The following is a 22,608-nucleotide window of genomic DNA, read 5'->3' on the forward strand; positions in this document are numbered from 1 at the left end:
GAGGAGGAGGAGGAGGAGGAGGAGGAAAGGGGAATGAGGGAGGGAAAGGGAGGGGGGATTTCCTATTTAGGGAAGGTGAGAGGAAATTTCCTCCTTAGGTCTCAACCTTGCTTTTAAAACCCACATAAAACAAAATTGGATTGCATACGGTAGCACCCCATGCTCTCTGTATGTAACCTCTGTTCTTCCATTCATGTTACAGGTACCTTTCTCATGTGCAGTAGTGCTAGCTTGCACATGCCACCCTGAAGTGAAGGCCATGTTAGCAGAGTAGAAGAGACTACCTGGAACACAATAGGACTGTCCCTACATTCCACATGCTTTCTTTCCTATCACACCCAAAGCCTGGCTTTCATTGCCTTATTGTTGTTATCATTAATCATATACTAGAAATTGAAACCAGAGTTTTACGTGGAACAAGGCAAATGTTCTGAGACTGACCTACCTCTTCAGTCCAAAAACTGACTTTCATGCCAATTTCATGACCCTACTAATGTCCCCTGGTCATTTAATACCCTAATTAAGCACAGGTGCCAATCTCCAAGTACTGAGCTGGACTGGGTATAAAAAAGAGAAAGCAGAAGAAAGTAGAGGTACAGGTAAAGAAAGAAAGTTGACATGACAGGAGTTCTTCTAACAAGTAGGACAGCACGTAACCCAGAATAAAGTAGTTTCATATTTATAAAATTAACAAAATTAAGTAAGACTAAATCAGTCCAAAATTTCCTTATGGTCAGCCTGAAAACCCATCCATTAGACATTCACTGGGGTTAGTAACCACCATCCAACACACAACTGAGACTCAGCAACTCAGGCTACTACACAATCACACACCATGCATGAGTTTTTCAAAACATTTTAAAAAGACTTCTTTTTTCCTTCCTTCCTTCATTCACTCATTCATTATTTTATGTGTGTGTGTGTGCTCCTGTGTGGGTTGGTGTGCACCACTGTATTCGGATATCTGAGAAGGTCAGGAGAGAACAAGAGGGAAATGTTGGATCTCCTAGGACTGAAAGTATGGGCAGTTGTGGGCCTTCCGGTGTGAGGTCTGGAAGCCCTAGTCTGTTGCATGGGGAGGCAGTATAGGCTCTTCCCCTCTAAGCCATCTCTCCAGCTCCATCGTGGGTTGAAAAGGAAACCCCGTTTGGTTTAGTGAATGACACTAGCACCAGTTTACACTGAACCATAAAGTAGAAAACTCCACCAAGGCCTGACAAATGATTTGTGGTTTTGCAATCGACCGCATGCAATCTAATTTGATCACAGAGCAATTCAGCAGTTCTATTTTCTCTCTGAGAAAGCTAGAATTGACCCCCAGGTCTAATCTTTTAGATACTTAAAGGTGAGGGGCATAAGAAGCCACCAACAAGCAAGCTGCTATAAAGCTGTGGCTACAGCTTATTAGGTTTAATTTTACACATGAGCAAGCTTGGACACCTAGTATTTGACCCCTAAGTGGCCCCAGCTGATCCCAATTACTATCTGTGTGAGCACACACATGCACACACACCTGTATTTTCTACAAGTCAACACATTAATAAGGCTTTGTTTTCATACTGAAACCCCACATAGATAACTAACTTTAGTCATATGGATATGTTCTGCTAATACTGGTGATACTAACATGCTTAGCAGAACTAACTAGTAACTAACTAGTAACTAACGTAGTCATAAGAATACGTTTTTCTACTACTGGTTATATTGAAATACTTAGGAGACATCTTTGTTGCTGTTCATAGGAGAGTCATGAACTGCACAGCTATAGTTTAACCCATTGTTACTGATTCTAAGCAATTCTTTTACCTGGCATCTTTTGTTGAGTATGGTTGCCTTCCCATTCTGCCAATGAACATCGTCATGTGTATCTTCAGGTCCATCCTAATGGAGGTCAAGGCAACAGTATTCAGCAGTCAGGGGTTGAGGTTGATGAAAGGTGATTATATCATGAGAGTGTACCCCTCATGAATCAGATAAGTATCTTTCTAAAAGAATCCCCAGAGTACCTTTCGCCCAGCAAGTTGTCCAAATGAGCACAAAGATGGCACCTATAAGAAATTGACCCTTGTCTGATTCCAAACTGGCTGGGACCTTGCTCTTGTACTTTTAGCCTCCACAAGTGAGAAATGAATCCCTGCCCTTTACAAGATGCACAGCCAATGGGATTCTGTTATTACAGCTCATATCGGCTCAGAAGACCAAACATACAGTGTAACTGTATGATTTAGACTAGGCAGGGACATAAAAGGGACAGACAGACAGACACACATAGTTGCTATGGCTTTATTGTCTGCTCTGGTCACTTTCTCCCAGACTCAGGGAAGAGTGACACAGACCTGGTTAGTTGGCTCACTGGGACATATCACTCTCCTAGCCACAGAAACCATCAGGAAACTCAGTAAATGAGCTAGACAGAATCCAAGCACGTGCCAGAGGGAGACAGAACAGAATGGACATGGAACCTACTTAACCTCAGGACTATCCTGCGACTTCCTTCAAAAATATTTTTTTTTCTACTAAAACCAGTTTGGGTTCTTAATTTCTGTAACTTTTCACTTACAGAGTCTGAACAGGTAGTGGCCAGTCTGTTGAAACCTGATGGAGTTGCCGTGGTTGAGCAATGATATTTATTATAGATACCGCAGGCATTCTTACAGTGACTCATTGATTCTCACCTCCTCACATTCCCACCATGGTACTGCCCCATTCTCCTGAGTACAGGCTAAACCCAGTGGCTTTTCTAAAGAAGAAAAGGCAGGAAGAAAGGAGAGCCACTTCCATGATTACTATTTGAAAACGATCTTGCTTTCTGTCTCTTCTAACTCTTTCTGTCTCTCTCCAGATCTGAGGGAAGCCATCTGCTTAAGAGAGAGGGCATAGGAGGAAAAAAGTTAGGAAACAAAACCTGTTGTCTGCAGCCAGTTGCCAGAAAGAACCCAAGGCCCATTTGCCAGCATTTAAGTGTACAGAGACCTCTACCTGGCCCAGTCTCTGGACAGCAGCAACAGATACAATCTACGTGTTGTTCATTAGCTGCAGAAAGAGCAGGAGCCCAAGGAACAAATTAAATCGCACCCAAATCCTTGGTGCACAGAAACTATGAGAAAAGACATGTTATTTGAAGCTGCTACGTATGGGTTGATTTTCCTTCCCCCCAACTCTTCCCAGATCCACTACATACTCCTACCTACCCAAGCTCATGTTTTCTCTCTCTCCAATGAGAAAGATAAAAACCAAAACTAGCAAAACAGACAAGAACACACACAAAAAAAACAACCAACCAAACAAACAAACCAAGATTAAAAGCCCACATAAAAAAGCACGGGGTGTGGTTTGTTTTGCCAGGCATGGGCTCTGCCCTGGGTGGGGGTTGGGGGGTGATTGTTGATAGATCCAGTAACACTCCATTAAAGAATGCTGGTTCTCCATTTTCTCACAGGTATCCATGGCAAACAGCTTCTTGGATAGGGTTAACAGTTAGTGTCCACTTCCCCTTCCCAGTGCTGACATTTTCATTTGCCTTGAAACTGTTCAGATCTTGGGCATGCTGCCACAGTCTCTGTGAGTTCATCTGTGTGTCAGCCCTGCTGTGCCATGCCACAGTCTCTGTGAGTTCATCTGTGTGTCAGCCCTGCTGTGTCATGCCACAGTCTCTGTGAGTTCATCTGTGTGTCAGCCCTGCTGTGTCATGCCACAGTCTCTGTGAGTTCATCTGTGTGTCAGCCCTGCTGTGTCATGCCACAGTCTCTGTGAGTTCATCTGTGTGTCAGCCCTGCTGTGTCATGCCACCTTCTCTGTGAGTTCATCTGTGTGTCAGCCCTGCTGTGTCATGCCACCGTCTCTGTGAGTTCACATGTGCAGCAGCCCTGCTGTGTCTGGAAGAAGCTGTTTCATTGGCTTCATCCACCACCTGTGGCTCTTCTGCTCTTTCCTCCTCCCCTTCCATGATCCACGAGCCTTCAGGGGAGGACTTTGATAAAGGCATCCCAAAAAATGCAATGAACCTCAAGTAAATGAACAATAAAATACTCACCCTTTGACTCTTGGGAAGTTTTCCTATGGTGACATCTCATTTATTTTTAAGACTTTCAAATTCAAATGAAATTCCCCATCTCATTCTACTTAGACCCAAACATATGTTGTTGAAGTTGTGTAAGTAGGATATTCTAAGAGAAAAATTGGGGGTTGAAATTCCATTCCACTTAGACCAACTTTTTTTTTTTTAAACAAACATACATAAACTGAGTCCTCACAATGTTTCAAGCACAAGTGAATACAGGTAACAATTGTTTGTTGCACGTGGCTTGAAACCCACTCAGTGGAAGCCGGCGCATCAGAATGAGCACATCTTTCTCATCAGCTGTGAGGCTCAAGATGCTCAATTTAACTTTCCAATACCTTGGCATTCCCATCTACGAAAATACCAAGGATAGCAGCTGGATGATTAATTTTTAAGACTACTAGTAGTGCTACCAAAGGAAAATATATATAAAAGCATTGTCACATTTTAAAATCGAAACTATGATTACTGTAGTGCTCATTACCAAACCTATACTATTCAGGCTTTACAGAAACTGGTACAAAGTAGGCCATAATTCACTTGCTCTTTACTAGCTTATAGGGGAAGACTTTTAATATCTATTTAAACATGCCCTGAAATTTGAAATCAGTATCCCAAGGTAAGTATTCCCACTGCGCCTTTTAAACCTGCAACACAGAGTGGGTTCTCTGAGTATAAATGCGCCTCTTACACATCTGTCGGAACTTATTCTTTGTTATTTATAGAGATGATGGGTTAAGATCACATGAAAATGACAATTCTAAGCATCTTGGACAATTAATAATGTTTGAAAACAGCATAAGCCACGCCCCAGGAAAAGCTGCTATTCCCTGATGATTACATTTAAACAGTGTTGAAAGCCCCTTTGTAGAATCAATTAAATGTTCTCGTTGGATCTACTGCCCTCCTCTATTGCCTCCTGAAATATTCTCGGTGAATCACTGAATTAACATTTCGTGATCACTGAAAACACTTTATTTTTCATATTTTCAATATGTCACTCTACTTCAATGCAATATTCTAGTCCAAATAGCAGATATCTTAATGAAAATGCACAAGTAAGAATGATTAACTTCCATTTAGGGCAAAGATCTCAACAATAAGCTGCTATGGATAAAACAATCCATTATTATTGAATTCCGGGCACCAAGCTAATATTTCCAGCTATGCAGGTCCTTGAGACTCAAGTTGCCCACTTGGCTTTGAATGAACAAGGTCAAAATCATGAATCGAACTCTTAACAGCATACTTTACACCTCAGAAAAAAATTTTGCCTCAAGGCATTGCAAACTGTTAAGTATCTTTCCAGTAGTCCTAAATATTAATAGACACATCAAAGTTAAGGATAGATGTATCCTTTGGAATCAAGTTCTGTTCTAGTTGTCTACATTTTGGTGTGGTATGAAATATAATTAAAACATTTATTAGGCTCAAACTCTGGGCTAGCAGGGTACCAAGGGAATACAAAGTATAAATAAGATAAAGTAGACACACTATAATAGAAAAAATATATAAGATGTAGGGGGTGAGGAATGGATCATCCAGTCCTAGTTTGTCCAAAGTCAGGCAATGCCTTCCACTGCAAAAGATGGGGCCGATGGGTGGAAGAAGCATGTTTAGATTGTAGATAAAGTTGTTAGTTTAGTTTGGAACAAATTGAAATCTGAGATGCTGGAGCATCCAGAAGACATTTAGAAACACAGAATTTGAGCTCAGTCGTGACACACAAACCAAAAAGAAGAAAATGAGATTGGACAAGGAAAGTTTATTGAGCAAGAATCCAAATAGAACCTGAATTTCAGAACAGCAAAGAAAGTTAATGTGGAAGAAACCTCAAGAATAAAGGTGACTGGAAAGGAAAAGAATCATGAAGTGGGTGAGCCACAGATGCAAGACTAAGGACCAGAGTGAAGTATCATCTTCAATTGCTATAGCAATATGGAAGAAGTCAAGGAAGTCTTAAATACCATGAAACATAGAATCAGGGCACACTAGTGATCTTTGCTAGAAGACTTTTGATGGAATGGTATAGGTATGGGTTATAGAGAGTCACAAGCCAACATTCAATTATTTAAATATTAACTAGGAACCTCTTTTGAGTGTTGGAGATTAAAGAGTATAAGCCATGCATTTGAAATATCAGGAAAATGAGATGGGTGAAAGTAGGAAATGGGAATAAAGAGAACCCAGAAATATATTTTCAGTTGAGAATGTGTGGAGCAACAACCAGAGTGGAAGAGAGCTGCAATTTGGAAAGGGAATGACTGAGAGTGAAGATTAAGACAAATGAATGATGATTAGGTTGAGATCCCAGCTAAGACTGGAACTCCTAAGTCTGTAACGTAGCCAACTGTCACAGGATTTTCCTTCCAACAATGTCAAGCGCACAAATGAAGGTGTGAGACCACAGATGGTCTACTGGAGCTAAGAGTGAATGCTGCCAGATCTGGGAGGCTGAAGTTCCAAGAGAGGCAAATAGCCGAGGGACCTGGTGCTCTCAGATATCTAAAGAAAGAAGTCATGAGCATTCTGACAAGCAGATAGGACAGGTACGGTTGACTTAACCTAGTCAAGTTAACATTCATGACTACTGGTCAGGAAAGTGTGGGGAAATAAAGGATGTGAAGGAAAGAACCAAACGGAATGGAGTCACTGGTCAATGTCTTTACAAAAGAACTGATTCTCCAAAGAGAGGAGAGAGACACAATGTTAAATATTCCAAGTCATACTAAAGAATGCTACATCTGAAAGTAAGAAATCACTACCATATTCATAAAGGATGGCATGTTTTGATAACTTGTGAAACATTCAACCTTAGGAAGGAAAAGCAGAAGCATGAAAGCCAGAGTCTTACGAATGCAGACAATTGTATAGCTAAGTGCCTGTGACCACTACACAGCACACTACGAAGGCATCTGGGCAAAGACAAGATCAGCCTTCAGTACAAAGGATATGCAATAACACAAACAGTTCCTTGATCAGCGTTGCTAAGGTTCGGAATAATAGTCACTCAAAATACGTATGCCTCTCGTGAATAATTTCACTCCACTTGAGAAATAAGCAGTAAACTGGGTATGTGGGTGTTTATCCCGCCTGTGGGTGGGAGGAGTATGACTCCTGTGTAACTTAGTAACGGGAATATGAATGAAGGGAAATGCTTTCTATGTAGTTTTCCCATTCTCATGATTTCTGACCCCTAAGTCAGTCTCAGGAAGCCTTCTCTTATGTCATTGTGTCATTATTGTTCACACAGATGCATAGGTCTTACAATATTTCACTTTTAATAATTGAGTGTAGGGTCTCACGGACGCAAAGCACATTCCTGTTTTGATGCTCATGCAACCACAAGTTTTTAGAGTTCTTGGTTCTTGGTTCTGTGCTGCTGGAGAATTGTACAAAAATCTCAGTCAAGGCTTCCACCCCAGGACTAACGAATTGATCATATTGATGATAAGTCCAAGTCTCCACCAAACGTGTTGTGAGAGACATCAGTTCTCAATTCCTAACTTGAGATTAAAAAACAATAGGAGTCATATAAACACTGTATGCATATGGTCCTACACAAAGCACAACCTAACTTGAGATAAATGTAAGAACAAGACTGAGCAGAAAAGATGACATTGTCACAAAATGACCGGGACTAACAGCAGTTGCTGCTGCCTTTTATGTTTTCAGACGCATGATATTCTCTCTGAGCTGACTTGGAACCCCATAACTGGCAGTTTGAGGTTACAAGCATGAAGGAGCCTTTGAACAGTGCCTCAAGGGAGGGAGAAAGGCAAAGGACTCTGTGGTTAGGCGTTGTGGAATAGTAGCAGGAGACACTGTTATCACAACAGCATAAATGGAGGGCTCACTCTCTTCGAGTCAGAGCATCACTTGCTAAACCTTGTAGTCATTCTGCTATGTAAACTGTTACTGTGTGAAGTAAATAACACAAGTTTCTGTGCAGGGCGGGAGCGTGAATGCTTCTAACTCTACAGCTTTGTGGCAAGAATCAACTGAGAGCCGAGGTGCTGTCCTTGGTGCTGAAGTTTGAAACTGTCACAAGAAAGGGGTGTGTGTGTGTTTCTGTGTATGTACACACATTCACAAAACAATGTTGCAGGTGCAATGTACTTACACCATCACATGTGTAAGCCTCAAGTTCATCCCTTAGAAGAGAGGACCCTGTGTAGGGAGCTTCACCTGCAGGCAAGCCCTGAAGCCATGAGGTGGGCATGGAGGATGGGGAGGTTATAGATGCTGCAGGATTACACCCTTAACTGTTTCCTTCAGGACAGTTCCTAGATTACTATGTAATCCTGAGTTGTGTCTTCTCTTGAAATCTAAAAACATAATCACTGAGCAATCTCTATGTCGTTGGGGCTAACTGTAAAATCAGAGGGCTAGACCCAGAAGGTCCCACACTTCATGCTTTTAATATCTTTCATTATCTGCATAATGATCCTAAAAACACCTACCTTCAAAGCTTTGAGAATTTGTATAATGAAGGTGGTATTAGGTCCTGTAAGTCATAAAGGCTCCACATAGGTAGATAAAATCAGTCATAAACAGTAGTTCCCTGGTGCTATGAACTCCCACACACAAATCCATACAGAAGAAATTTACCACCAGCTTCGTAGTACCTAAACATCTCACCCCAACGTTGGGCAGCTGTCCCCATAAAATGATCTCAATTACAGGCAGGGTAAAGTACAGATTTATGTATTTTCGGAGTCTCATGATCACAGTCATTTAAAAAAGATGCTTGCTGAGTTCATTTATTTGCATGCAGATCAGTTTACAGTTTACAGAAATACAGCTTAGCCAAAAGTAAAATCATTTGTAGCAAACTTAACTGAAGCTTTGTCCACCTGCATCCAGTTTTTGAGGGTCACCAACACTGCACTTTGGCTTCATATTCTACACTGGCAGTGTGTGACACGAGCCACTCTCGTTGCTGCACTGGCTTCATCTGGTATGGCTCTGGTTTTATGTCTAAGGTAGGGCTTCACAAATCAAGTGCTATTTCCTATGCTTGAAATTTTATGAGCCACATACCACGGCCAACAGAAACACACCATGAAAGCACAAGGTCAGCTCTGCAGCAACCAGAGACACCTGTTTTCCCAAAACATGGCCATGATGCTCAAGTTGGCCATAAATTTTAAATTCCTTGCTTAGATGCATCTCATGAAAAACAGTTTAGACAATCATCAGGAAAAAATGTTTTTTTTTTTTTTAAATCTTACGTTGGATACATTTTTAAATAGTAAATATAAATCATATTTCACAAACATTGAGAAAATAATGAATATTCCAGTAAACGACAGGTTTCTCTACTTATACCTATTGCTAGAGATGTAATCAACAATGGTCAGGCATGAGGCTCAATTCCTCGTTAGGTACAGAGGACTGTAGTAGAATTGGGTATAAACACATAGCCTTTACAACCTGGCTTTGTGTCTGGAAACAAGCATTGCCAGTATGCATATAAACCGTAACATTTCCTATAGTGTAATGAATTTCAAAGACTCGGAAGGATTTTGATATGTGCAATTGATATAAAAACAAACAATAAAGCAATCCCAAGCATCAGATTCTCTGATTTTTGTGGTAAGGGCAGTTTTTGCCTGAGCACTGGGCTTATTGATGTAGAGAATTCATGTCTCAGTTTTATGACATTGTCTAGGCAGAGTCAACCATGTTCTCCTCCCTGAAAAGCACATTTGCGACCCTAACATTGTAATGTTGGGCAAACAGAAGGTTTTCGTACGTGACCAACAACTACAGAGCTACTTTTTCAGCAAGACAAAGGTTTTGTCCAGTAATTTGAGTCCCCTTTGGCCACTTTGTTGTTCCCGTTAGTGAACTTGTTTAGAGGCGTGCATGATCAAGACTGACTTTAAATTTATTTTTCCCGATTCTTAGTCTATTATGCCTAGAAAGAAATGCATTCTGAATTTCAAAACACTGAGCTTATAAATAAACATTAAGAAAACAATCCATTCAGCAAGCAAGTGAAGAACGGCTGGAAATGAGTACACACACTTCTAACTTCCCCAGCCTCCTCTCAACTCTTGACCAAGACATCTGGTCTCTTCAGCATCAGCTCCACAGCCTTTTCTCAGAGGTGAACAACTTTACCTAAGACATACTTTCTCACTTCTATACAGTATCTTTAGTGTGCTTGCAATTTTAACTGTGACATGCCATATAAAGGTAAGTACCCAAGTTTCTATATATAGGTGTTGGTATGCTGATATGTAAAGATTTCTGATTTTGGGACATTTTGGCTTAGGAAGCTAGGAATATTCAACCTATATCTGTTAGAGGAATAGAAGTGACTGATTTCCACAAATTTAATGCTCTTGTCCCTTGGCAATGCCAATTGAAACCACACCTCAAATGTCCATGGCTAACACCCCACCCCTCCTCCAGTGTATATACATGCCATACCACCTGTGCAGTCCTTCTGTTCTTGGCAATATAGGAAATAAAGAATCAGGTATGAAGGCACATAAATCTAATTTCAACACTGATGGAGCATGGGCATCAGGACTATGAGCTCAAAACAACCCTGCCTATTGTTGAAAAGTTCAAGGCAAGCTCGCTTGAGTTATAATGCATCGAGACATATGGCCAGATAGCAACAGCAAAATTCGAGAGCTAGGAATGCAGTTCACTGACAAAGCACTTCTCTAGCATCTGCAATCCACAGTCCCAGCAAGGAAGAGGAAGAGGAGGAAAAGATTCGTATTTCTTATTTATGCTATATGAAATATGTCCTTTTGAATGTATTTGTCCTTAACTTTATAATACTGTAACATCAGTTCGAAGAATTTCTACCACACACACCAGCGTAAGTTTAGTGTTTAAAATGAACCTAATTTTTATTTTTATTCCCCTGTAAACCCAATAACTGATATTCAGTGTAGGTCAACACATGCTCCAATAACTGGAGTCTATGGATGGACGCTTCAGTGGAATCTTGACTTTGAGATTACATAATACTTGGGATAGCTGAACAGAATTCTGTTACTTCTATTGCAGATCCAAAATCACTGGTGCGATGGAGTCTCCACCCACATCCCAACTTCAGAGTAGATTATCTGGTGAGCACTGTGTGGGGTATTTGTGTGAATTTTTTTTAAAAGCAGGATTCAACTCTTAAAGGAAATGAAGGAAAAGGAATGAATGGGAAACAGCAGATCAGCTAAATGGAAATGTCATCTGCCTAAATGTGGCCCCCTTGACAGCCTCTCTGTGTGGCTGTGCATGGGCTGTGGGCAGCCCTGTGAGTCATAGGATACTGACTAGACACATCAGTCATCCCATGCTCCCAGGTCTTCAGTGTCAAGCAGCAGGGGCGTGTGTCTCATTGGACAAATGAGACACTGAGAAGTATAAAGACGCTGATGGTTCATCTAACGTCACAGTTACTCAGATCCATTACGGTTTCTATCTTTATATAAAAGGCAGAACTTTCATGAAAACCATATAGGTTTTTTTTTCCCACTTCTGGTACTTATTGCTATTAATTGAAAACAAATAATTACATTTTCAAAGTAAAAAAAAAAATGTCTACTGGATTAGAATTAGCTGATACAAGACTTGCTTCTAGGTCTGATCCTTACTCCAGGAACTCTGGGGAGTTAAGGTGGCCATGGGGAACTTAAGTTTCCTCTCTGCCATGGGTGTTTGCTGCTTCACTCTCCATGACCCCACAGGTGGCTTCTCCGTGAATCATGACATCGGGTTACATTTACAAATTCCCAGGGGGTGGACCACTGGGCTGGACCTGGTCTGCTTTGGGTGCCTGTCCCCAAACCAGTCCCCACAGGATGAACAGTACACACTGTAATCACAACCAATAATGACAGATGTAGAGCAGAAACAGAAGCATTTTAAATACGACGACTGCTCTTTCCCAAAAGAGCAAAAATACTTTCACGGAGGACAAACAGGTGCCCTGTGTTCCATGCAGACAGAGAGCACTAAAGTATGCTTTACATTAAACCACTGAAAAGCCTGCTTGTCTTTTAGTAATAAACTTGAAAAGGAGAAAGGAAAGGAATGAAAAGTTAAAAAAAAAAAAAAAAAAAAAGTCACATGGGATGTGGGTCCAGTACAAAGATCTTTTGAGTTTGTAGAGTTTAGGCAAACATAGCATTGAAGGAGTTACCCACCTCCATATGCCACATGCTTCACACGAAAGGAGAATGCAAGCAGGGGGACGACACAGACTCAGTGTGCTACACTCACTGAGGGCTACAGTTATTTGGGTCAGGATAAAGACTCTGAACTTGTAATGTGTTATTGCTCACCATGGAAAATTTTAACAGAAGCTACCTTTCCTCGTGGTGAGGTCTTGAGGAAGAATTTTCTATGCCAGACAGCCGACCTTACCAAAAGAAATGCAAGTCAGTCCTGACTCCATCATTCTCAGAGCAACTGTGATGTATTCAGTGACCAAACCATTGTGTTCGCAAACTTTGGGACTGGTAGGAAGCGGTGCAGAAAGGAGGTTTTGAGTCACTGATAATCAATCATCAATATAACCTAAATAGATAAAACATATTGATTTGACTTATAATTTTAAGTTAGCAATGAAGATGACTCAGAATGGAAAGGATAAACAATTTGTCGTGGAAAGTATCTAGCTCATGCGAGTATAACCCAGAAGAACTACCTAAGAGCCAAACTGTACACACGGGCAAGAGGTAGAAGGGGACCTCATAAAGGAATACACCGCCTAATCCCAATTTTGTGATGATCACACAATCAGTTGGGTCTGCACAAATCACTTGCGGGGCATTTTAGTAATTTATCGTCTAAGAAATACACAGGTCAGACAACATAGATTCTAAAGTACTTTCAAGTTCACTAGTCCTTTAAATTATTTCATGTAGAAAACAAAATACAGCTCGGGATAATAAAGCTGGTGATGTAAAATACCTAACAAATGGAATATGCCAGCCAATCAATTTTCAGCCAAACAAATGCACTGTGGATGGAAAGCAATTCTTTCAAAAGAAAAACGAAGAGGTCGGTAACAAAGCAAGCAGAATGCCTCTTCCTAGCCAAGCCCTTCTCTCTGTAAGTGTTTCTCCGAATCCTCAGAGACTTCTTGAGTCAAACCGAGTATGACTAAGGCTCAGGTGAGGTCATCCAGGATCTCCCATCCAAGGCCTGTCAGTTTTATAAACACAGTTCTTAGGATAAAAACAAGTGTTTTCTGCATGTTAGCGCTGGGGACGTGAGGATGACTAAGCTTGCCTCTTCGTTTCCCTCCCCCACACTTCTCCTCTTCACCCCTCCCCCAAGGGCCAAGGAACCAAACACACTCCCTGCTCAGCGCCTACCCAACTTACAGAAGAGGCTGGCTTCCTTCCAAAGGATATGTCAACATTGGCCACTATGTCTGTCTGGCCCACAGATCAGGACAGAGAGAGAGTCCTAGGCAGCTGACAGTCCTCTGGGCAAGAGCGGGAACTTTTGCATGGATTTACAAAATAAACAAATAAGTGGATAAATCAAAAGGCATTCACACATAATCACTGCCTGAAAATGGCCTCACAGTAAACCTGTTTTGTGCCCTGAGAGGTATACTATACAATGCTTTTCAATTAAGCAAATACATTAAGCATTGTTTTTCAAAAAATGAAATTTGAATCAACTTGAAGCCCGAGTTGCCTGAGTGGGACTGTCTAATGCATATGTTGCTTAATAAAATTACACAGCTCGTGTTTTAATATGCACACGCACACCACATGAGAATCGCAGCTCAGCATCAGCAAATGAGACGAGTGAAACAAATGAAGAAGATGTGTCACTACAAACGATCTCTCTTCAAAAGCTCTGCCCAGTAGCCACGTTCTCTGCTTTCTACAGTTTCATGTGAAGTGACCTCAGGAGGAAATCTAACGGTCACCGCACACTGCCAGGCACTGTTTTCATGCAATTTTGTTCCAGCACAGGTAAGTTAAGATGAAAACCCAGGAGGCCCAGTACCGGTACCGTGGAGGAACCCTGTGCCTAAGTTAATACCATGACGCACCTGCAAAAGGTGCCAGGGCTGGAGCTGTGGGAAGGGACAAACAGGTTCCTCCCTTTCAGTAACTCCTCAGATAGACAGTGGCAAGGCCAGATTTTTAGCACAGCTAAGAACGGTCCAAAGGGAATAAATATGGCATTGCCTATCTGCCTTATACCGGGACTATTATCCAGTATGAAATAAAAATAGATGTAACAATAGTATCGGAACATTTATATTTGTATGGCAGATGAGTTAAGCATGACCAACCAGAGCCTTTACAAAAATCACAATAATGAATATTTAGAGGGGTAAGAGGCAGTGAGCATAATAAAGCCAAACTGTAGGCTCTAGCTTTAGAGTGATGGCCAACTTCGGATTTACGACACTTGTGTAATGGAGTCAAGTCGTTCTTAAGGAGAAACACTCAAATCTCCTTGGTGAGAATTCCCAGAGGAAACTGTGCTCCGTGGGAGGTGTACTCAAATGGAAGATCTCTGAGATTGATCAACATACTCAGAACTCCCTGGATTATCAAAAATCTCCCAAATTCCTTAATAGTCAATGATAAACCATGATCGTCATAGAAAGAACCAACTTTTGATAGCTCCTAATCAGAATAAATTCATTGGCGATTTTGGCAGCCCCTTCAGAGCAGTCAGGAGGATTATTTGGTTTAAATACCAGTTAAAAGCCCTTGTCTAACTCTTTACCTAAAGTCGCTATAGTTTGGTATCAGGTACTGTAGAAGCTGGGGACAAGGAGTCTCTCTAGAGCCCAGGACCTGGAAACAGACTTGGTCAACACAGCAAGATGCTATGGGCTGTCTGTTTGGGTTTTTAAAATCTGAATTATTACAGAAAGTAAGGTATAAATTCATAACTTTATACTTAGAACCATCCTTAAAAATAAAGACACCTGTGTCACATTTTATGAACTAAAACCCAGTTTGCCTAAGGCTTCTGTCTTGTTTGCTTAAACTCCGACTCTAAAATGATGAAAGAACTGATAAATGGCAAAGGCAGCTTTTAATAAAATATCTCATTCTGCCACTTGTACCCAGTTGCCTAGGTGGGTTCAAGTTAATACAGAGAGACGTTCCTTGAGGAAACAAAACCAGTCTATCATCATCAGTTAAAACCCAGTTTGGCCCTAACCAGGTTAACAGAGATATCCATTTCTAGAACCATCTTCATTCCATGACCTTTGGCACTATTAACATCTTAATTCGGTGTTGGGCAACTAACATAAAATAACTGAGGGGCAGCTAAGATAAAAGAGAAGGTGAAAAAACTCCGAATGATAACCCAGACAAGAAGATACATCGTTTAGAATGAGATCTATCAGAAAGCCCTTGCTTGAGCCTGTACTGGAGAAGGAAGAACTTGAATTGGGGGGGGGGGGTGTTTTCTGGGAAGTCCTTACTAGCTCATTCATTCATTATCATATGGTAAATTTCTTATGAAATTAGTGAGCTTTTTTTTTAAAAATTAATGGTATCACTAAATAAGATGTGGGTGTCATCAATACTCTCAGACTTAATGCAAGTGGAGTTTCTCCCCCTGTGAGGAAGTACATGGGGGTGTAACCTTCCAGATTGTACCAAAGACTGATTGAAATAGATAATGCTACAGACCTAATTGAATTTGGCTGTGTTTCCCATTTGAGAAGGTTGGCTTTCAGAGTCAGCTTGCTCCATGTGCCTTTTCCAAAGCAGTAAAATACAGGTGGAGTCCCCTCTGCCCAATTCAAGGAGGCCCTGACACGGGAACCAAAGATGCTCTGTGACTTCACTATGTTCTGTGACATGCCTTCTGCCAAAGCTCTGGCTACTTAACGTTTGATGAGATGCCGGTTCACTGTGACATATTCAGTTTACGATGATGCATTTTAAAGTTGGGGACCCAACAGCCAGTTAGGTGCACAAGTTTTCCACGACATCCCATAAATAAAGAGGGCTTCTGGGGGAAGTCTGTGGATGCTCTGTCCCCATGTGAAGGCAAAGCCTCTGACTCATCAGCACCTTGTCCTTAGAGCAACCCCGATGAATCAGACAAGGAACGCGTTTTCTCTGAGTTTCTGAACTCGATAGTTGGCGATCACTTCCTTCATCATGTCATCTTTTGTACGCTGTTCTTGGAAAACGCTTTTCCTGGCTGACGCGCTTTCCAGCAAATTCGTTTTGAACACGAAAAGCCTCGGCAACACGAGGGGACCTAGAGCATTTTTGGGAAGACTTTGAGTCAGGTTGTGCACACACACTCAGCACAGCGCAAATCACAGAAGGCGTGGATGAGCCTTGGCGTGTATTGATTACAAGAAATGTGTTCGAGGAATAGCAGCACAAGCAACGTTCTTAGACTCTTGCCCCACTTTCTACATTTCAGACTTCTTCCTCATGCAAGCTGTGTGTGTGTGTGTGTGTGTATTATATAAAATGTGCCACAAATCTTAGTTAAATTTGAGGATATATCAGGGAAGCTAAATTTAGGAGATATAGACTGTCGCTACATTATAATAGATTATTCATGAAAAAAGCATTATAACATGAAAATACCTCTAAAACCCAGAGGACTCTGAAAGAGCATTATAGCACTACTGTTCAGGCAAATATCAAAGGACTACAATTTGCATTATTGTGTTACTGCTACCATGTGAGTGAGTTTTCACCCCTCAGTCTCCATCAATCACAGCAGGGGGTTTGTCACAGAGAAATAATTCCCCTGGCTTTCAGTGCCACAGAAATTGGGAGCTAAATTATTTATTAGATAGTGCTCAGAAGGTATAAATACGACACAGTCATGGTTAGACTTCAAAAGCCAGAAGGGGGAAAAAATGGGATACGGGTATGAGTTCATAAGGATCTTGTTCAAAAAGATAGGGAATGATTTTTAATCTTTAAAATGTAGATCACACATAGCTGTCGCCTGCCTCCCCTTCATCTGGGCACATAAACACAGTGATCTTGGCAGGGAAATGAGTTCTTTCTTCACCCTGAGGCATTTCTGGGCCTTTTAAATCTAAGGAGATCTGTCTATGCCTCGCCAGGAACCTAGAGCCCTGACAGGTACAAGAAAAAATTTAGTCCTCCGCTATTTTAAAGTCAATTTACAAAGGTCTCCATGTGGGTGGTTTTTGTTTTTTTGTTTGTTTTTTGTTTTTTTTCTACAGGTATTGCTACTGCTAGCTGACAGCATGCCAGTTCCCCTAACTTAATAACAAGGTTATGAACAAGCATGAGAGAAAAGCATTTGAACCTCTGCTTACAAACAACACAGACTTCATCACAGGGATCTGTCCAGAAGTTGGGACTGTGAGCCTTAAGCCTGAGCAGCAACTCCAGCAGGAACAATGACTTTCAAACCAACCAACCTCCTCTATCTCGAAAAGAGAAAAACACACGCACGTGAGATGATCGAAAAGAAATTACAACTACAACAGATCATATTCTAGCCACCTACAAGACACTTTTTCGAACTGCTCCTTAAAATAGCAGAATCGATTGATTACACCTACAATATTAACCTCTGTATAGACCCGCACTGGTAACGGTGTCTCGGTATGATCCGGTGGCCATACACGCAACAAATAAAGCAGGATGGATCTAGCACTTCCCAGAACACCATCTGGAAAGTCTTTTGCTCTAAGAGTAAAGGAAAAAAGCATGCAAGGTTTATTGTTAGCCCAGGCGTGTGAGAAGGACCAGGAAGGGGAGGGGTGCTGGAGGGAAGTGCTTACTTCGAAAATGCTCCGAAGCGTAGTAATAGACATCCTCATAGCCCTCCTGGTAATCTTCTTCCGGCCGGTACTTTTTCCCTTTTCTTCTCCTAGATCTCCGAATCTGCTTGACAAATCCCAGGAAGCGGTCCATGAGTGGCTCCTGGGGCAGGCGCGGCGGAGGCGCAGCCAGCAGCAGAGCGGAGAGCCCAGCTGCTCTTCAAGCCGGTGGAGCATGAATGACCCTCACCAAGCCCGGGGACCGGGACACATCACCCTCCAGTCTTTCTCCTTGTGCCCATCAAGGCTGTGAGAGTTCAGCCACAGCAGGAGAAAACACAACCGCGACGTAGGAGTAGCTTGGGGAGACTTCTCTTTTAGCCCAAGAAACTGTCAAATCTACTATTTTTTTTAAAGGGTGGGAGGGGCAGAGGGAAAAGTAAGATTATGATAAAAAGATATCAATTAAAGAGGGAAAAGGGAAAAAAAAAAAAACCCGCGAATCTGTGGGCTTCAACTTGTTTCCAAACCAAACAAAAGTTCAAGATACTCAGCTTGAAGCAAGAGGCATCCCAGCACTAAAATGTCACTACCCAACACCTCCATCACCAGGCGGGGGTGGGGAAGCGCGCTAGTCAATGGACTGAACCAAAGCAGGGTGAGCCTGGCTTTGCCCACCTGCTAATCCTGCCCACTCCTCTTAGCATTCCTCTGCTCAAAGCAAAGCCGCCGGGTGGAAAACTTCCTAGAAAGCTGCGGTTTAGGAGAAGGGAAGGCTGGTTAACCCTTTGGCTCTCTGGCAAGCCTCACTAGTGATCTGCAAAGTGGTTTCACCCATATGCCCAGCCCTCTAGCTGCCTGAGTGTGCTGCATGTGTTAATTGGAGCAGCAGGGAGAAGGCTCAGCAGCTGCTTTCAAACCCACTGGGCATTAATGTATTCCGATCGCTGTTTGATCTAAATATTAAAATGCGGTTCTCAGAGAAGCCTCTCATAGGCTTAGGAACCAGCAAATAAAGGGAATGGCATGGTGTCAGAGAAAGGGAACGCAAATAATCCAACTTGGAACTCCAGGGCGATTCAGGCTGAGGTGTCACACCACTTAACAATAAAACATAGGAGCTAAGAGGCAGATGAAACTCCATTCTGAATGGAATGTGTCTGAGCCTTTATCCTTATCTTCAAAAATCACAAACAACTTAAAAAAAACCAAAAACCCAACTCTATCAAAAATACTTGAGTCCAAAGAACTGAAGTTCCCTAGAGGCTACATGGATAAACATGACTCAATGTAACATTCCCTCCTCTAGGGGCTTTCTTCAGAGGGTTTCTGCATGGACGGGGGCGGGGGGGGGGGGTCTAACACAGGGAACAAGTCATTTGGTTCCCAGTCTAATTCATCACTCTCACGTCAGCATATTACCTAGCATACTAATGATATTCCTTGGCTCCTTGTTCCCAGAAATGTAATTTAAAGAAACGCGTCTGATGGAATAATGGTTGTTCAATAACAATATCATAACAAGTGTGCACAGCCATCCCAAGGGGGTTGGCTGTACTCCTACTACCTGTCATTGGGTTCACAGGCAATTGGTCTCTCTTCTGCATTTAGACAGATCTCAGTTTTCAGATATGGACTGCTCATAATGAAGGAGGGACAATTTTATTGAGGAAGTCAAATATTTACCGACCAGGAATGTTTGGCTCTGAAGTGTGTGGCGTCACATCCAATCCTCCCGTGGAATTCCCATATGCTTTGAGGTGTCTCATTCGGTATGCTAGAGAAGGTTGGATTTGTGTCGAGAGAGATACAGGCCTAATGATGCTGTCAGAAAGATGCTATAAAACGTTTCATGAACATCTTTAAACAACAACAAAAACCACCTCGGTTCTGAATCTTTTCATTATTATTCTGGCTTCCTCTCAACCAAAGCAGAACAATTAAAAGCAGTTAAGTAGAGGCTTGCCGATCTGCAGTCTAGACTTTGAATAACAGGTCAGTGAGTAGCACCACTGCCTCTCAAATCAGCAGAAGAGCACTATCCAAGGGTGTGGAGCCCTCTTCGGAGAAGAAGAGAAGCTTCAGGACTGGTCCCAGCCCACGGCTTATCAACTGAACAATCTTGGGGCAGCGAGCAGACAGTTTTTACTTCTAATTCAGAGATTATCTTGTCTACCTAAGAGCTACTGGCATGAAATACCAAGTCTTTCCTATGCGATTGCTCTTGAAACCAGAGCGAGCTGGATAGTTTTATGTTAACTAAAGTCCTCAGAGAGGAAGGAGGCTCAATTGAGAAAATGCCTCCATAAGATCAGGCTGCAGGTAAGCCTGAGATCAATTAGTGGTTGATGGAGAAGGCCCCGCCCAGTGTGGGCGGGGCCATCCCGGGGCTAGTGATCTTGGGTGGTATGAGAAAGAAGACTGAGCAATGTGAAGCAAGCCAGTAAGTAGCACCCTTCCATGGCCTCTGCATCAGCTCCTGCCTCCAGGTTCCTGCCATGTCTGAGTTCCTGTCCTGACTTCTTTCAGGGATGGACAGTGCTGTGGAAATGTAAGTTGAGTAAACTCTTTCCTTTCCAGCTTGCTTTTAATACAGTCATGGTGTTTCATTACAATAGAAACCATAACCAAGACACAGAGTGGGAATAGCAGGGTAGTGGTTCTTTTTTTTCTCAATTGGACCAAGCAAATACCCTCATTGGTGTGATTAATTTGGCAAACACATGTGTTCTCCAGAAACAATGCAGAGATACATTTTATCTACCTGCATCTACAACTACCACTGTAACAGGCAGCTACACAGTAGCTGGAGTGGATGCGGTGTAGCAGCAGTTAAAAGCTCCTCTCCAATCCAGAAGGGCCGACACCCTTGTCAGAGGAGCAGAGCTCTTGCCGATGGACGATACCTTTACAAAGAGCAACTTAAAACTTACTCCTGGCAGTCACTGACTCTCACCTTCAGTATTTGCTAAGACCAACTTCTCAAACAGTAGTAAGTGACCAGCCATCTTTGCAGAAGAACAGTTCACAGACCCGTGAAACTGTCCACAACTTATCTATCAGAAGCAGAGATCTCACTTGCCCGTGATTTTATTATTTGCTGTTTTCCTTTTCAAAATATTTATTTTGTATAATATTGTGTGTGTGTCTATCTGTCTTACTTCTCTGTGTGTGTGAGTATGTGCATGTGCGTATATCGTATATCTATGTCTGTCTGTTTCGACTCTGTGTGACTGTGTGTGTGTGTGTGTGTGTGTGTGTGTGTGTGTGTGTGTGTGTGTGTGTGAGAATGTGTGTGCACGTTCTGAGCAGGCATTGTGAACTGCCCGACATGGGCTCAGGGAACTGAACTCAGATCTTCCGATTATGCCCTTCCCTGGTGAGCTGTTTCTCCAGCCACCACTTACTCAACCATTTGGTATTAGAAAACCAATTGGTGAGCTCTTCTCATCCACCCATCATTCCTTAGTTCTCTATGCTCTTGGGTTGAGGTCCCGGTCTCGGGGTCTGTGGTCTTTCATCTGCTTTGGCATGCTGATTGCTGATTGGATTGTTCCTGTTCAGTGCATCTTTAGGCAGTCGTGTTGGTGAGACTTTATGGCTTGGATGCCCCACCCCTCTCTTCTGGAGGATTTTAGCTGGGAGGCAAAGATCTCGGGACTTGATTTTAACAAAACATTTTTAAGTGCATCATGGGACTGTGATTGAAGAACAGTTCAGAGTTTCTACATGGAAGATTACGGCTATCACTCTCGTAGGGTATCAGTCTTATTAAAGTAGGGAGACAGGACACAGCCGTCAGAATCTGCTCAGGCCACAGATAGTGAATGAGCGTGGCCGTGAACCATGAAGAAGCAGCAGAAGCTTAGAAGTGTCTAGATCAAGACGACATGACAGGGCCATTCCGTCAGAGGTGCCGGAAGAGAACAGAACCCTCTCAGACCTTTTGGGATTTATAGTCCTGAATGCTTTCTCAGCTCTACCTCAAAGTGTTCCTGCTTAGCAACCCAAGACCAGCCCTCAAGTTTATGGAGCCTTTCTGTTGGACGGCTGCTGCTGAGCTGTCCTGGCCTCAGCAAGGCAAGCTGCATCTCTGCAGAGACAGCCCCACCCTCCCCTGGACCAGGGAGGCTGCACATTCTTGAGTATTCTAACCAGTGGTCCTCATTTGGCTACCTCAACACATAGCCAGTGCAGAGGCTGCAAGCAGCAGTCAATGGGTTCTCTTCCCATTATCTTCCTCAGGCAAGTTTGAATTGGCTTATCCAAGTGTTTGGCATTTGATCTATATGGGTCAACATCTAAAAATTTAGGCGATTATACAAATAAACCAGATATTTGATTTTTTTTTTAAATTATCACATGATATGGTAGCCCCGAACCCAATTCCATACAATAACTATAGGGAAGAGCTATGCTTTCCATTTAGCTATAGTCCCCTCCCCTGGGCCCAATTCTCTCAGTCAGTCACCTCTGGACCCTGTAGGCATCTGTGCCTGTGGACCATGGTAGAGATCTATTTGAGTAGCTACTCCCCAAACACTAATTAACTTGTAAAGCAATGGCAGCACCCTGCTCTCCTGCAGAGAAAGCTACCATTGTAACATGTGGGCTTCAGTGGAACTAAAGGACCACTAAAGCATAACATTAAACTTCTAAGACAAAAAAATGTGTTCACGTGAGAAAACAACACAGGCTGAATTATTCAACAAAAATGCACTTCAACCAAGAGTAGCTGATATATACCAACACATACATGTAGTCTCTCTCTCTCTCTCTCTCTCTCTCTCTCTCTCTCTCTCTCTCTCTCTCT

General features: G+C 42.3%; 1 protein-coding gene across 10 annotated transcripts in view; it reads right to left on the reverse strand.

Annotated features, from left to right (window-relative positions):
• Nucleotides 1-22,608, reverse strand: part of Grip1 (glutamate receptor interacting protein 1) — a 611,271-nt gene that overhangs the window by 359,814 nt on the left and 228,849 nt on the right. For 4 of the 10 annotated variants that reach the window (XM_029542445.1, XM_029542443.1, XM_029542442.1 and 1 more), the window contains exon 1: nucleotides 17,817-18,557. The exons of the other annotated variants lie outside the window; for them this stretch is intronic. In XM_029542445.1, the coding sequence (XP_029398305.1) occupies nucleotides 17,817-17,949 (133 nt within the window). In that variant the 5' untranslated portion in view covers nucleotides 17,950-18,557. Of the gene's footprint in view, nucleotides 1-17,816; nucleotides 18,558-22,608 lie in introns of those variants that run through there. 10 annotated transcript variants of the gene reach the window in all.

The sequence above is a fragment of the Mus pahari genome, chromosome 9, assembly GCF_900095145.1.
Source record: "Mus pahari chromosome 9, PAHARI_EIJ_v1.1, whole genome shotgun sequence".
In the NCBI taxonomy this organism is placed as follows: domain Eukaryota; kingdom Metazoa; phylum Chordata; class Mammalia; order Rodentia; family Muridae; genus Mus; species Mus pahari.